Source organism: Myxine glutinosa, chromosome 2, assembly GCF_964187855.1.
Source record: "Myxine glutinosa chromosome 2, kmMyxGlut1.1, whole genome shotgun sequence".
NCBI classification, from domain to species: Eukaryota; Metazoa; Chordata; class Myxini; order Myxiniformes; family Myxinidae; genus Myxine; species Myxine glutinosa.
Genome location: NC_136262.1, coordinates 81,376,112 through 81,393,609, shown reverse-complemented (window position 1 = coordinate 81,393,609; position 17,498 = coordinate 81,376,112). Strand labels below are relative to the sequence as shown.

Genomic DNA, 17,498 nt, shown 5'->3' with positions numbered 1-17,498 from the left:
GTTACCAATTTAAAAAAAATGAAAAATAACCCCAAAATCCTGATTTGGAAGAATGTTTTTTTACACACTGTGGATAAACTTTATCACCACACACTCAGTGCGTTTAATGATGAATGAAATAATCAGTAGTGTGGTTACGGAGATCATGGGTCATGAGACCAAGTTGTATTGCTTCACATTATGTTGACCACATTGTAACCACTCCAACGGAATGCTGCGTAAAGTGAGCTTCCAAGCAGTACTTTTGAAATAATTTATTCAGTATAAGTGGGGTTGACATGATTCAGCAGAACATGCAGGTTTAAAACCGTGTTTAATATGGAGAATTGAAATGCTTGGGCAGTGAGTTGGTCTCTCGAGAGCACCTTTCCTCTGCCGCAACAAGTAGTGCCTCTCAATATGAGACCGAACGTTTGAAAGCCACAACTCATTAACCCACTGTAGAAACCGCTGTGCCATTCGAATCGTGAAAGAGCCAAGAGCGGATAAAATGTTTTACCAGGAAATCAACAACTTCTTCAACATGAATTTCTGTAAATCATAAAAAGTTTCTACAGACGATGAAACATTTGCTTTTATTGAAATAATACAATTACTATGGTTAGAGCTGTGCGCCACAAGCTCTCAAAGATTGGTGTAAAAGTTGCCTTGGGTCTCACTCAAAGCCTGCAAGGGCTTTGTTGGAGCCATCGATGTTCTCTGACATTGATGGGGCACCTTCTTCCACCATCCAGGAAACCTGTGAAAGAGATTTTGCAGCACTCGGCACCGTTTTATGCTCAAGGGTGTCGTCTTCCTTTGGCGCAGATGGATTGTCAAGATGAGCACCATTATGCAAGCTGGGAGATGAAGGGGTCTCCTCAGATTTCCCACAAGGTGGCTCATCAGCACTTTGTATATCCTGTTTCGACGCGTCATCAGTTCCCAGTAAAGAAACTGCTATCTCTGCTTCCGGTTCCTTTTTCAGGAGCTCAGGTGTGCTAGGGTCATCTGCAGGGCTGGTGGAATCTGTATTCTTCACGTCGACTGTTTTGTTGTCACCTGCTTGTTCTGTGACTGTGGAGCTTTGGGGCGTTGAGAGATTTTCATCCTTAAGCATAGGAATTGTAGCCTCCTCATTGGCTGGAAGTGATGGTGAAGAGGACTCCTTGGTTTTTTCAATCTCGTGTTCTGTTTTTTGAACTGCTGGATCTTCACAGGTTGAGGCAGGAAATATGCTGGTTACAGGTTTCGGAGATATTGGTAGTGAGATTTCATTTGTCAGTGTGGAGAGTTTAACATCATCGGTGACTGCAGACGTCATGGCTTCATCGTTCTCATATTTGGAAATGGTTACTGTTGCCTCTGTAGTGATGTCATCCGCACTGATTTTTCCATCGTCTTTCGACCAGTCTTTGTCAAATTCCATCGTCGCCTTTCCTTTGTCGTCATCAGTTTGTCCTTTACCATCATTTGACACTTTGTCTTTCACTTCTGGTTGGTCATGACAGTTGGAGTTGTGGGTTAAGGTTATCTCGTTAACACTTGGCTCTTGACCTGTGCGTCCCAGCAGCTCCTCATCTTTATCTCCACAACCATCTTTGCAAGATTTATTTTTGTCCAAGTTACATTTTTTATCGTTTTTCTTGCCTGCTTCATCAGCTCCTTGCTTGTCGACATGCACACCTTTCACGGCATCGGCTACGTCGACATTCTTTTGTTCCTTTTCAGCTCCAACCGGTAACTCTTTACTTGATGATTCTTTGACTCTTTCTGCAGATTTCATCACAACATCATTTTCAATCTCCTTCTCACAAGGATGCTTAATATCATTGAGGACTTTCCCTTTTTCTTGGGAATCTGCTGTTCCTATGTTTTTGTTTAGAACGTCATTTGCTATTGCATCACTTGATTTTCCATCTAACTGTGCCAGTGAATCTTGTGCGACCTTACTTTTCCTGCATCCGTCTTTTTCTGCTTTCTCTGCCACCGGAAAACCCTGTGCCGACACATCCTCACTCTTGCTGGCAACCGACTCCTTCAGATCGTCTCCTGGTTTGCTTTCCTCAATAATGGGTCCTGCTGTTGTATTGACATTTTCTAACTCGGTTATTTGAGTTGGTGCTACGCTCTTGTCGGATACAGTTTCCTTTGCTTCCTTTGAGGTTTCAGATTTTTTGGCATGTTCCTCTTCAATCCCTTGTTGCACTTTCGTCACATCACTGCTCGCGTTTATCACCTGGGACTCTTTTATCTCAGCTTCGTCTTCTTTTCCTTCTACGATGCCTCGTGAAGCCTCGGAGGGTTGTGACTCTGCTTCCTCAAGTAATTTCTCCACCGACTTTTCTTCCTTCATCTTTTCATCATTTTCTGGCTGCTGTTCATCGCTCACTGCACCAATGCAGCCCTCCGATCCATCAACATTCTCTGTTGGTTTGTTTTCGCTCTCAGTTGTTTTATCTTGGTTGCTCTTTTGCTCATTTTCACCGCTCACATTGTCCTCTTCCTTCACATTCTTTTTCTCCTCTCCATCCGCTGCTTTCTTTTTCTTGCTCAGTTTTCCACCCATCTTGCAGAAACTGCAAAAAGAAAACGTTGAAAAAATAATCTCATTGCAAACAAAGGTGTGTGCTCGTTCATTGGTTATTGTTCATTATATCGTAATATAATTCATTATACCATAGCCTGGTGTTGGCTTAGCGGTTAGGGTAATGGCTTGGGATCCTTGGATCCTGGGTTCAAATCCCGGTCGATCGCTGAATTAACGCCAAGGGGGTTGACTCAGCCTGTCATCCTTCAGAGGTCGGCAAATTGAGTACCAGTTCACTGGTAATCCCCTGTGTGTCACAAGAGGCAACTAACAGGGTTGGCGGCAGGAAGGGCATCCGGCCATAAAACATTGCTTCAAAAAGGGGACCAAGGTGCCCAGAAAAGGCCAACCCCCGCTCTGTGGAGAAAAACGGCCTCGAAAGGTGGTTCTTCTGTATCATAAATAATTCCAAATCATTTCACTCTCGTACACAAGGGGTACCGAGCAGGTTAAGACAAGTGTGTGTCCATTGAGAAATCGTAAAGGGAGATCGATTGTGATGAAAGTGAGATGGCAGGCTTATTAAATAGATGTTTTGCTTCGACTTTTACATACGACAAGTTAGGGGAATTACCAATAGCTAAGGGTATCTATCTCGGAAATGAGGAAGTGCTTTTAGAGGAGATCCAAGTAAGAGTGGAGGAAGTGAAAAAGCAGCTGGAAAAGCCAAGGCAAGAGAAAGAAAGATCATCCAAGAGCATCTATGCATCCAAGAGTAGTGAGGGAGACCAGATAAGTATGATGTTAGCCGATGATCATTGGAATCGGCATAAGTACAGAGGATGGGAGAGTAGTAAATGTAACAATGTTAATTCAGTCAATCTTAACAGGGGGAAGGGGGATGGAGGGTAGATGTGACAGTGACAATCAGCATAAGTACAGAGGATGGGAGAGTAGTAAATGTAACAATGTTAATTCAGTCAATCTTAACAGGGGGAAGGGGGATGGAGGGTAGATGTGACAGTGAATGTGCTTGTGTGTGCTTGTGTGTGACAGGGTGATGAGTGAACAACCACAGACAGCATATTCACCTTTTGATGAGACCTTCTTGCAGACATCACAATTACGACACATACATACAATCACCCATCAACGTGAAAAAGTAAGTACACCCCATGCAAAGTTTTGACTTTTTCAACATATTTCAACATACAGCTATTTTATCTTCATTTCAACAATATTGATAGATAAAAGTGATATAATACAACAAATATCATGAAACATTTACATTTTGTAGTCCATTGTATAATTTAAATAAACATAAATGCAAATTTCGCATGTGGAAAAAGTAAGTACTTTCCCCCAATTCCTCTCTAGATCCTTAATTAATATTAATAATATCCCAGTAAGAAAAAGTAAGTAAGTAAAAGTAAGTAAGTACAAGAAAAAGTAAGTAAGTACTTTCCCCCAATTCCTCTCTAGATCCTTAATTAATATTAATAATATCCCATCTCCCTATGGGAGCGGCCACAGGGGTTTGTGTATTTCAAAATACCTCTTGCTGCACTTATTTGCAGTCTAGCTTTATTTTTGCAGGAAAACGATTTCCTTTTTTTGCAGGAAAACTGGTCTAGCTTTCCCCCAATTCCTCTCTAGATCCTTAATTAATATTAATAATATCCCATCTCCCTATGGGAGCGGCCACAGGGGTTTGTGTATTTCAAAATACCTCTTGCTGCACATTTCAAAACACCTCACTGCACTGGAAAATGTGGGGACAGGAATGCGTACTGTAAAGGGTGGTGACTTGTAATACCCTCTTTCACCTGGAGATGGCACTACATGATAAATATTTACGTAGAGAATTAGCATAGAGAATAAAGCCATCCATACCTGACAGCAACCAGATTGTTCAAAGTGTGATTTGTAATCCTGACAATGTGAAGGTTCCGCAAGCTGTAACCCGTGACATAAAGGGCCAGGTCGAGGACTCGAAGAAGAACTATGGCTAAGATGCTGGGTGAAACGGAGCGTTCCCCTGCTTGTGAAAGAGAAGCTTGAGAAGGGTCATTATGTCACTTGCCGGGCCCATCACGCAGTTTGTCAGTCAGAAGAAACAGTACAAGCTGGTATAAGTTTTCGTCTACCTCTCTTAGTGGATCATGTCAGATTCATACCAAAGTGATTGAAATGGTGATAATCGACATTCAATTGCTAGTTTTGGTGGCCAAAAACCTCCATATATTTATATATATTTATATGTATAGATAGATAGATAAATAAATAAATAAATATATATATATATATATATATATATATATACACATCTTAGGGTGGTACTAAAAACCGAATGTGTCCTAACTTTAGGCCTTAGGATCTGGTTTTGTTTGATCCCATGAGATATATGTATGTGCATTTATATATATATATACAGTGTATATATATATAAAAGCATTTGTTTTTGGTGGCTATCTTGGATTTTCATGCGAAGGAGGCCACCCAGTTAGGCCCCTGTAGAATTGCTTATATATGACATTTACAGTAACTGTGCCAAGTTTGGGGTTTCAATCCAGTCTGTCATGACTTTTCTCTTAAGTCACCTGTCTACTGTAAGAAGGACACTTGCAGTGTGTACACCTGATTCTGTGCAGGGACCATGCTGTCAAATTTGCATACATAATACATAGACAGAGTAAGAACAGATAATCTATAATGCGTGATATATGAGGTCATATGTATGTCCTGTTAATATAGTTTGGATAATACAAGGTTGGACACTAATTGTGGAGAGGTAGGAATTTTGTCAATTCCAATTATTCCAGACTGTATCGAAGGTGTAACTATCTTTAAAAAAATCTTACTAACAATTGTCGAAGTATACTTTAATTTTTGCCCTCCAAAGTTATGTTCAGTAACATAGGACAAGAAGCCCCCATGTGTAAATGTTACTTCTTCCTCTTTTGTATTCAGCACATGAGTGCAGGTTGCATCATTTGCTAGTGGTACGGCTTTGTCGTTTATGTAATGCTTCCTGTCGGTTAGGGCAAGAACTTGTAATTTCTTCAGGGTGCTGGCAGGTTATACACTATACAGGTGTGGAAGGAGCTGGGTGCCCCACCTTAGCTGGCATGGTTACATTACTCTCCTGTATTTGCAAGATCTTCCAGGAATTTCAAACAAATTAATTTTTTAATGTGAAGCAATTTGTTGCTGGGCACTTTATATGTTGTATGTTGAAATATGTTGAACAAGCGTTACGCCTACGTCCCCCGTCGGTGAAGTGATGTGAGTTGACAAAGTGGAAGACGCAAGGCGGCCATCTTGGATTTTGCCGTGGCGACCCAATTTTCGATAGCGTTCTTCTTTATGCGTAGATACACCCACACACCAGATTAGAAGTTAGTAGTTCGTTTATTTTTTAAGATATTTCGCTCACAAGGTTCAGACATATATATGGTGGCGGCCATCTTGGATTTTGACGTGGCCACCCAATTTTCAATAGCGTTCTTCCTTATGCCTTGATACACCCACACGCCAGATTAGAAGTTTGTAGTTCGTTTATTTTTCAAGATATTCCACTCACAAGGTTCAGACATACATGGTGGCGGCCATCTTGGATTTTGACGTGGCCACGCAATTTTCAATAGCGTTCTTCCATATGCCTTGTTGCATCCACACACCAGATTAGAATTTGGTCCTTCACTTACACATGCACGCACGTACGCACGGACGGAGGGGAAAACCATAGTCCCCCTTTCGCTCCGCGGTGCGACGGCGGACAAAAAGTCAAAACTTTACATGGGGTGTACTTACTTTTTCACGTGACTGTACATACATACACGAGGTACCCATCCCCAGTAACGGGAAAAGTTTAGGTTAATCTTTCAATTTTCATTATATCAAGGAATTTCAAAAGGTTAATTGTGTTGCACTCTTGGTTTCATTCAGAGCCAAAGCTCCGAGCTACTTATACCGCGCACCGTAAAAAAAAATTAATGCAATATCGAGCTGCTGAGGTTGAATTTGTCTAAAAAGAGGGCAAAATATCTGTTGCAAAATAAACTTTGGCATCAATATTATTCATGCCAGTTCTCCCATCAATTCAAAAGTGAATGTTGAGTCTCAAATGCAGTGCAGGAAAAGCCGTAGTAAACGGGAGACAGACGAATGCACAGACAGACACCACGATTTGTAATATATTGTTGCGAATATGGAATTTGGCCTCCATATCCGCTTGTAAATACTCCCCTATTTCCCCAATACTCCCCAACTATCCCCAATCCCCCATTCCCTAGTCCCATTGTCTGTAAACAACACTCTGTAGAACCGACCTTCCCCTCTTTCCCCCATTAAATGTCGTGCCCAGGTCCACCGCATCTCACGTAGACAACTTTCGGACATCTTGCTAGTTATTCTTAGTCTATGTCAGTTAAGGACTCGTTTCCATTAATTCTGACTCTTCGTTGCACCAGAATGTGATTATATGGCCCCAGTAGTGAGTTTAGGACCTTCCCATACCTCCTCCCATCTTCTTCCCCATGAAGAAGCTACAACAACAACAACTACAACAGCAGAGGGGGGCGGCGCGGCGACGGCGCGGGGAGTGTGCGTCCTCACACCGGCTCGGTTAGCCGCCATGACCATGCGCTCCGACGGGGTTACCACGAAGGGGCTGGCTGTCAGCTCCTCGTCAAGGGCGGAGCCTGGTAACCCCCCCCCGCACCCAATAAGAAGGGCGGACCGATTCCATCTGGGGCGGAGCTAACGAGCCGAGGGCGTGTCACTCCCCGCCGGATATACGAAGCGACTCACCGGACGTGACGTGAGATGCGCCCCCAGCTTGGAGAAAGAACGTCGCCTTCCGAGCGCTGTGACCTCCCTGCATCTCTGGACCGGACCGAGTCGATTCTGTCCCTGAGCCCAGGTGCACCTGGAGCCATCGATTCTGCCTTTCCTTGCCATCAATCCCCGTGTGAGTCAGTATTTGTCCCGTTTATCTGTCGTCTGTTGGGGTTAATATAAGAGTGTGTCTAAGTGCTTGTCTTTCTATGCTGTCCCTCTCATCCCTGTAATCTGACCTTCCGCCCTAATATAACCTCCTCCGGAGGTCTTGAGAACTGAACCCTTGGTGTCGTGTCATTTTAATCCAGCCGTGTGTCTTTTCCTTCATTGACCTAGCGTAGCGCGACTCGGCAACGTTCGAGCATAATCGGGTAAACTGTGCAGACGTGGTCATACCAAACCGCTCGGTAAACTAACATCCACAACCGCGTCTGTAACAATTGGTGTCGAGGAGTGGAATTCGGACCCGGGACTAAATTTGTTAGGCCCAAACTTTGGGAGGTAGAATCGATCCGGAGCGCGTTTACTGCGCTCGACGAAATTATAACGGCGAAATTTGATTTTGTTATACGGAAATAAAAACCCGAATTTTGAAAGTCGCGCTATGGCAGACCAAGTCGGCTGGGGTCCGGTAGTGGAGAGTGAGGCAGGGTCGGTCCAGGACCAAATTGAGGGACGTGAGGAGAGCGAAGCAGCGAGGGTAGCAAACGCACAAAATGGCGCCTCGCTGGTCACCGCGCCCGCGACCGTGGCAGCGCCCCTGGTGGATTCGAACCTTTTCCTCCTGCAAATGAGGGCCCTTATGGAACAAATGGTGGGAATGAGGGCTGATAGTGAGCGGTTGGGAAACCAAATGGGGGTAATGAGGGACGAAGCGAGGGCTCGGAGTGAGCAATTGGGGGTAATGGGAAACCAAATGGGGGTAATGGGAAACCAAATGGGGGTAATGAGGGACGAAGCGAGGGGTACCAGTGAGGGATTAGACGAGAAATTTGGGAAATTGGACAATAGATTAGGGGAAATACAGGAGGGGTTAACGGGGGTAGAAAACAGAATGGCCGCTCAAGAGAATCAAATGGAAGGGATGCAAAAAGGGTTAGAGGGGTTAGAAAACACCATGGAAGGCAAATTGAGGGACATGAGGGACCAAGCGGAAAGGGAAGTTAACCAAATGGGGCAGCAGATAGAGGGGGTCAGAATGGGGGTAGAAACTAAACTGGATGCTCACAGGGAGGAAATGGAGCAGATGAGGGTGGCATCTGGGCAGGAGATGCAAGTGATGGGAGAGGAGATCAGAAGAGGTGTGAGTGAGGAGGTCGGAGGAGTGCGCGAGGAGGTGAGGCACTGTAAGGAGCACATGGAGAAGGAGGTGAGAAAGGGGACTGTAAAGTTACAAGGGGGCATAGAGGTCCTGACGCAGGAGGTGGAACAGCTGACGGAGGGACAAAAAGAAGTAACGGAGCAGGTTCAAAGGAACACTGCGGTATTAGGAGGATTAAAAGCGACACAGAAAGAACTAAAAGATGACTTGATAGCGACGAAGAGGGAATGTCAGATGGTACGTGAGGGACTGACAACGAGGTTGGACGAGGTGATAGAGGTAATGGAGACGAAGGACCGGCAGGTGAGGACGCACATGGAAACGGTCAAGGTAGCCTTGGAGGACGAGCTTGAGGAGACGTACCGGGGAATAAAAGAGGTGAAGCAGAAATTAGAAGAAGTGGAAGAAGGGATGAGCGAAATTAAGAAGCGACGGAGAGGGGATAAGAAAGAAATAAAAGAGGAGATAAAAGAATTGGTCCAAAGTCTGTGTTTGGATCGTGATGATGTGCTCATTAACCGGATGAGGGATTCGCAGGTGATGGAGGAGAAGCGAAGAGAAAGAGGACCCGGTGTAAGTGGTGACCAATATGGTCGTGCGTATGATGCGCCAGGTAATTTAATAAGCTTGGGGGTCGAGATGGACCCGGGTGTTCGTGAGAGGCCGTTGGTGAAGTGTGCGACAGGTCTGGTGTGCGAAAAAGGAGGGGTGCAAGAAAGTCCGACTCTGGGGTGTGTGAGGAAAAAGTGCGTGCCAAGGAGTGAGGGTGCTGGCGAGAATGAGTCGGTCGTAGCGCGTGTGCGAGGGAGCACATGGAAGCGCGGTGTGGTAAGTGTTACAGAGGGTGTGACGGGAGAGTGTGCGCAGGAGTGTGCGCGAGAAAGGTGTGTGACGGACAGGTGCATGGGGAAAGAGTGCGCTGTCAAAGGCAAGGAAGAATGCACGCCTGTGGTGAGTGTTACAGAGGGTGTAACGGGAGAGTGTGCGCGAGAAAGGTGTGTGACGGACAGGTGCATGAGGAAAGAGTGCGCTGTCAAGAGTAAGGGTGAGTGCGCTGTCAAGAATGGAGGTGAGAGTAGTGAGAGTGACAAGGAGAGTGAGTTTGTTGTGACAGGTGAGCGAGGATGTACACCTGGGATGGAAGGATGCACACCTGGAATGGTAGAGCGTGAGTGGGAATGCACGCTGGAGTTGGTGGTGAGGCACGTGGTTGGGTGTGCGAATGAGAGCACACCTGTGATTGTCACAGAGGAGGTGACAGAGGAGGGGGTGCGAAGAGGTGTGTTGGTGAGGTGTGCTACCAACGAATGTGTGCCAAAGTGTTCGGTGGTCAGGTGTGTGACCAAGGCTGTGAGTGGAATGGGTGTGCCTGGGTGTGTAAGGAACGGTACAAGGAGCATGGAAACGGCTGGATGTGTGAGCAAGGAACGGGCTGCGGGGTGTAAGCGTCCAGGTGAAGCATCGACGTTAGACGGGGTCGAGTTTAGAACGACTTATAGCCGAATCGGGCCCTCGGTGCGTGCTGGGCCTCGCTTTGAACGGCCGCGTCCGTGCTCCACTAGGCGGAGCGGGCAGCCCGATAGAAAGGGTCGTCATGGCGACCACTTTTTGTTGAGGCAGTCCGGCAGGTCGAGATCGGGACATTGGATGGCTCCACGCCGAGATGGTGCGTGGGATCTCGGCCCGGGTAAGCCCCCGTCCCTGCACCGAATGCGGGACGTATCCAGCCGCTGGCACCAAACAACCCGCATTCATGGCTTGGCTTTACGAAGCCGGGCTTTGGACAGGGATTGGCGCACCGAGAGGTATTAGTGAGTAGACTGGGTGATGAGGTTAGTGTTTTGGACCCAAAATTAGAGAAAAACAAAATTTGATGATTGGCAAGGGATTGGCAGTAGTGATTGGCAGATGATGGGCAGTGATTGGCCAAATTTTTGATTTGTTGAAATTTGATGTGCAAAATTGGTAGTGAGCGATGGGCCCGGTGGGTAAGGCTGGCATCCCTGCCACCCTTCCCATGTGGGGGCAAAGGAGCAATAGCTTATGGCATATGGCAGTGAAAACTAGCCCGGGTGGGTTAGGATATGGTGTGTAGGGATCTAGCGAAGATGACAGTAGGTAACGACAAGGTTAGGTAGTGACTGATACCTGTAGTGGGGACGCAGGTAGATTAGTGTGGATGATAATGACGAGGGAGCACAATAGTTTAAAGGGACGACTGGGAAGCGCATGTTTCAGAAGGGAGTAGTTAGCTGAGATGATGCCGTGTGTGTGAGAATTGAACAGGTGTGATTGCACAGGTGTGCAACTGGACAGGTGTGTGGAGCAGTGTGTGAGTAGTGAGTGTTGTGGATCAGCGCGAATGCGCTTGGGGAGAGAAGGGTGCAGGTGGCACCAGGTGTGAGAGCACAGGTGTGCAGGTACAGGTGTGTGGAGAGAGTGGAGTAAGTGGTACGGCGTGGTGTGCATGGTGCGAAGGTGTGGATGGGGGAAGAGTGGACCCCTTTCACGAGTACCCGGGGCGGGTAGTGTAAGTGTTAGGTAGAGGGTACAGGTAAATTGTGGTTGGATATTGGCATTTGTGGTGCGGTTGCAGAATGGTGTTGTGGATGGGTGCATTAGTGTCGTGGAAATGGCTGGGCGTGTAGCCTGTTAGTGTGTGTAGTTGGTTGGGCACTCCACCACTGTGAGGATGTCGGCCAGCTGAGGCCGCAGGTGGGCTCTGGGAGCCGGTAGTTGTGAGTGGGTGCCTGAGGATCCCGGGTGTGGATCGGGCAGCCCAGTGCCAGAAAGGGCACCGAGTGGGGAGAGCGCCAGAGGGCCTTCCCCAGGTAGTTAGGTTAGGGTAAGGAGCAGGTAAGCTCGGAGGCAACTGCAGTGGTGGAGGTGTGCAGGTGGGTAGACCCGCTGGGAGAGGTACACGCCACAGCCCTGAAATTGTGCGAGGGCACCGAGGGATGAATCGGGGGAGTGAGACCCCAAATTGGAAAGCACCACAGTTTGGCCAATGGGAATTGGTTTTTAGAACCCATAGTGTAAGAGGGCCAATGGTTTGGCCGGAGAAAGACCCCGGGTAGTGTAAAGTTGTTAAAGTCATTTAGGAGATAGTTAGGATTGATGAACCTGTCGCACCATACGCAGCCACTTACCAGTGGTGATGATGATGACTCCACACCTGTGTTTTCTTTGTTTTGTTGCAGGAAATGAGAATTGCTGTGAGGATTTGTGAGACGCATCACGACGTGGATGAGACATTGGGGTGATTCCATCTCTCCCTCCCTAGGAGGGACTGATGATGAATTGGTAATGGCAAATTTTGATGAGAGTTGAAAATGGCAAATTTGATTGGTTAGGAGGGAGAGAAGACGAATTTGGTTTATGGGAGGAACGGGGAAGACAGTAGGGATGTTTGTTGATTTGTAAAATAGCTGTTTATGGGTAGTGTTGTGTTTTGTGGATACAGTAAGGGGTAAGGGAGGGGCCATGTAGGTTACCTGGTGGGGGGGGGGGGGGCGTACGATAGGAACGTACCTGTCTCACCTGGTTCCCATGTGCCCCCAGAGTGCATTACCTTACATTGCGTGCACTTTTGCGCCCTTACCACCTTACTCACTTGTCTTTTCTTTTGTCTCCCACCTCCGAGGATCTGGCTTTGGGGCAGAGAGAGAGGAGAGAGAGGTGCTGGCTACGCAGTTGTGGGCCTGCATTTTCGCTGCTTGCTGCCTGGATCGATACACCATATGGACCGCAATGTTTGTGGCCACCCACAATGGACCGCAGTTCTTTTGCGGCCAAGCACCACCCATGGATGGACCTATGGGTCAACGTGGCACCTATGCCATACAAGGTGAACCACTAACAGTTGGCCCCCTGATGGCCACAATAGAGAAATGGACGCGGTTGGCGCCTTTCTTTATTTTTTTGAAAGAGGCAAGAACACCAAGTGCACCACACGAAGGCAAGACCAGCGGCAGAACATCGGCCGGCTGCGACACCACCGGTGATTTATAGACACTTTATTGGTGCACCGGATGGTGCTGACTGTGTGATGGGGTGGTGCTTTTGGTGCTGGGAAGGGGTGCTCTGCACATTATTAAAGGCCGTAGGCCACAGAGCACTCGTGGGTTGGTGTATCGATGCTGGCATGCGTGCTCTCTCTATGCATAACATCTGCATGTGTTCCTCCAAAAACAGGTCCTGGATCGTAGTGTAAATAGCAGCGTAGTCTTGTAAATAATGCTCCCTACCGGCTGTATGTTTAGTTTGCGAATTCTTTCCGGATTCGGTTATCCTGTGGGTGTGTTTCTGAGAGGAGAAGGGTGCAACGTCGCAGGGGGACATATTTACTCATTTGTGAATATCTGTAAAACTGTCGCACTCAGGGTAGAGTTAATAGTAGAGGGAACTACATCTGAGTGCCACACTAAAATAGGTAAAAATTTATCGGGTCGGGACGCCCCGAGGGTAGAGAAGGGTGCAATGTTGCGAATATGGAATTTGGCCTCCATATCCGCTTGTAAATATTCCCCTATTTCCCCAATACTCCCCAACTATCCCCAATCCCCCATTCCCTAGTCCCATTGTCTGTAAACAACACTCTGTAGAACCGACCTTCCCCTCTTTCCCCCATTAAATGTCGTGCCCAGGTCCACCGCATCTCACGTAGACAACTTTCGGACATCTTGCTAGTTATTCTTAGTCTATGTCAGTTAAGGACTCGTTTCCATTAATTCTGACTCTTCGTTGCACCAGAATGTGATTATATGGCCCCAGTAGTGAGTTTAGGACCTTCCCATACCTCCTCCCATCTTCTTCCCCATGAAGAAGCTACAACAACAACAACTACAACAGCAGAGGGGGGCGGCGCGGCGACGGCGCGGGGAGTGTGCGTCCTCACACCGGCTCAGTTAGCCGCCATGACCATGCGCTCCGACGGGGTTACCACGAAGGGGCTGGCTGTCAGCTCCTCGTCAAGGGCGGAGCCTGGTAACCCCCCCCCCGCACCCAATAAGAAGGGCGGACCGATTCCATCTGGGGCGGAGCTAACGAGCCGAGGGCGTGTCACTCCCCGCCGGATATACGAAGCGACTCACCGGACGTGACGTGAGATGCGCCCCCAGCTTGGAGAAAGAACGTCGCCTTCCGAGCGCTGTGACCTCCCTGCATCTCTGGACCGGACCGAGTCGATTCTGTCCCTGAGCCCAGGTGCACCTGGAGCCATCGATTCTGCCTTTCCTTGCCATCAATCCCCGTGTGAGTCAGTTTTTGTCCCGTTTATCTGTCGTCTGTTGGGGTTAATATAAGAGTGTGTCTAAGTGCTTGTCTTTCTATGCTGTCCCTCTCATCCCTGTAATCTGACCTTCCGCCCTAATATAACCTCCTCCGGAGGTCTTGAGAACTGAACCCTTGGTGTCGTGTCATTTTAATCCAGCCGTGTGTCTTTTCCTTCATTGACCTAGCGTAGCGCGACTCGGCAACGTTCGAGCATAATCGGGTAAACTGTGCAGACGTGGTCATACCAAACCGCTCGGTAAACTAACATCCACAACCGCGTCTGTAACAATATATATATAATAGATGACTTCCCTTCCAAGGAACTTAAACACAGAACGAGACCATTCGGCCTGTCAAGTCTGCACAATGGTTACCAACCTCTGATGGTTTTCTGTGTACAGAGCCGAGGTTTGTGGAAGAGCTAGAACACTGAATGAATCAGGACGCAACAGGACAAAAGGAACAGAGAGAAGGGGTGAGGGGGACACACCAACAGTGGAATTGAAGGACAAAATAGAGGGAGACAAACAATGGAATGGTGTGGAATAGGATGGGCAGGATGTATAAAGATGCAAACTTCTGCCTCCCCCCTCCTTTATACCCCCTTCCCTCTCCCTTCTCTCTCTCGTCCACTGCCCACCTTCTCCTCTCTCTCTCTCTCTCTCTCTTTCTCTTTCTTTCTCTCCATCTCTCTCCATCTCTCTCTCCATCTCTCTCTCTCCATCTCTCTCTCTCCATCTCTCCATCTCTCTCTCTCCATCTCTCTCTCTCTCTCTCTCTCTCTCTCTCTCATGAACCCCGACACCCGCCTAGCCCCTCCCATCTCCAGACAGATAAAAGGCGGTGATCAGCCAGCGATTTGTAAGATGGTCTGGGGTTTATGGTCTGAATTCTACACGTCTGGGACAAGTCTGGAGTCTGGGCCTGATCAACGATTCACAAGCCTGGTGGAGAGTGGAGTTCTGGACGGAGAGGTGGACGAACTGATGAGGGTGCTGCATCTGAACAAGAGCTGGGAACAGTGGATCAGCAATTAACCTGTTCATAACTGAAAGAGCTCAACCAGTATTTCGCCCCTTTACCCAATCCATAGCGCAGAGAAGCGAAGAACACGACGGTCCACGCGAGGTGAGTCAGAGGACGAACCAACCTCTATGGTGATGGTGTGTAGAGGCTTGTAGGTTACACCAATCCATGTGCTGCATACTGTCTTGCAAATCCTTTCAGAAAGGACCGGATGGTACGGCAGTGCAAAGTGCCCAAGCGTGTCTAGCTCCTTCTGTTCTGTCTGTTTTGGTTCTTTCAGGGTAGGGAGTATCTCTGTTATATACATTTTTGAGCAAGACTCCTTTAACTAATCTGCTTTCGTTAATTGCATTGGGTTTGGATTAGGACAGTGCATACCTGAGATGCCAAGGTCCGTGCTACACTGGGTTTCTGGGAGATTGGGTTGCAGGAATTAAAATCCACTGTTGGTGTGGGTTTGTTTCCTGTAGACCGATTTCTTTAGGTATCCATCAGGCTTACGGTATACCTCCACATCCAAAAAGGCCAATTTGCTTTGATTTCCATTTAAATTGTAAAACTAATGCTAGGGAACACCAGACCAAGTTGCCCAAGTAGGTGGTCTGCCATGTCTGTATGCACAATGGCGAAAGTGTCATCCACGTACCTGTTCCAGTATTGTGGGAGCCAATTCTCATGGGACTTAAATATCTTTTGTTGAAGTTCCTCCATTACCAAGTTAGCCACAACAGCAGAGACCGATTAACCCAGAGCTGTGCCAAATATTTGTCCATTGTGTGTAACATCGTAGATGAAGGTCGTGCTACTTGGACACATCTCCAGCAGTCCGGTAATGTCCTCAGGTTTTAGTTGGTTATTTTGACGAGCCATTTTCCAATCGTTAGAATGTTTCAAACGATCGAGCATGACACTCACCGCCAGATAGACCGTCATATTGGTAAAGAGTGAAACCACATGAAAAGGTACCATAGTCTAATCTTCTTGGATTCTAACCTCTCTTATCCTCTTGACAAATTCACCACTGTTCTTGACTGTTTTATCAGTTTTTCTCACAAGTCTACCCATGATGCACACTAGGTAACCTGACAGTCGGTAATATGGAGCATTAACAAAGGACAAAGTGGGTCTCAGGAGGACATTCTCTTTGTGGATCTTGGGAAGACCATGTAGTCTGGGTGCTGGTCGCACAAAATCTGCCAGCAACCCTCTACTGGTGAAACTGCCAAAATCAAGACTCTCTGCTCACCTTCACTCTTTCATTCCTCTTTTCTCCCGCCTCTGGAACAAACTCCCTCACTCTCTTCAATCCCACTCCTCCCTCCAGGTCTTTAAAACAGCTGTTCACCACCATCTCTTATCTTCCCCCATCCAAAGCCTTGATCTTTTCTACCCCCGCTAATTCACCCCAGATCCACTTTTCTGAAATACCGACTTCTTTCCTGAAAGTCCGAGCTGTGTCCATGTGTTTTTTACCTCTCCCACCCCCACCCCCTCCTCCACAGCCCTCCCCCTTCCACAGATCTACCGACGTCCTTGTTCTCTACTGTTGTACTTGTGTGCTTCCCCCTCTCCCCATCTTGTCTCCTGCTCCCTTTTGTCTTATGTGTCCGTTTTTTTTTTGTCATTAATGTTGGCTCTTACACGAGCCTCGATCTTGTCTACGAAAAAAAGAAAAAGAAAAAGGGGTCTTAGCAGTCTAAAGCGTTGAAAGGTATATTCCGACAGTATGTAATTAATATAGTACATAAATAAAAGGCAGGATGCAACCAATGTTCAAACAGTAGGTAATTAATAGACATATCGTCACACAGCTTCATGGACGAACCGTGCCTTTCGTTTCGGTTATATAATTATATTTAGAAAAAACATAAACATGTATGTATATAGAAGATATATGTAATATGAATACGCATTGCGTAGAGTGAGAGCTTCGTCGACAATGGTCAGTCGATCGAGTACGCAGCCCTCGCAAACATCTGTAGGCCTCGGCCTAGCTAGGCTAGGTTGTTTGATCTTGGGCTTGGAATTAAAATTCAAATTAATTTTATTGAATAGATAGATTGGGATAGAATGCAGGTGGCCTACCCCCAGGTCTCCAGACCTACTTTAGGCTATATACTAGGTACGTGACAAAAAATTCAAAAACAAGGAACTCCTTTGCAACTGGTACCATTGGAAAGAGCATGAAAATACCATTAAAATGATACCCAGATCATTGTCCTAGGTCTAATATTAAGAGCGTTAAAGCATTTTGACATTTACCAGTTATGGGGGGGGGGAGTGAGTGGGTGGGGGGGGGGGGGGTGAGTGGGTGGGGGGGGGGGGTGGGGGTGAGTGGGTGGGGGGGGAGTGGTGTGGGTGGGGGGGGGGGGAGTGGGTGGGTGGGGGGGGGGGGGGGAGTGGGTGGGTGGGGTGGGGGGGGGGAGTGAGTGGGTGGGGGGGGAGTGAGTGGGGTGGGGGGAGGGGGGGGGAGTGGGGGTGGGGGGGGGGGGAGTGCGTGGGTGGGGGGGGGAGTGCGTGGGTGGG

General features: G+C 47.5%; 1 protein-coding gene across 3 annotated transcripts in view; it reads right to left on the bottom strand.

Moving 5' to 3' along the window:
* Nucleotides 1-239: 239 nt before the first annotated feature.
* Nucleotides 240-17,498, bottom strand: part of LOC137422605 (uncharacterized) — a 65,056-nt gene continuing 47,797 nt past the window's right edge. For all 3 annotated transcript variants that reach the window (XM_078773453.1, XM_078773454.1, XM_078773455.1), the window contains one exon: nucleotides 240-2,558. In XM_078773453.1, coding sequence (XP_078629579.1) covers nucleotides 656-2,548 — 1,893 coding nt within the window. In that variant the 5' untranslated portion in view covers nucleotides 2,549-2,558 and the 3' untranslated portion in view covers nucleotides 240-655. The remainder of the gene's footprint in view (nucleotides 2,559-17,498) is intronic.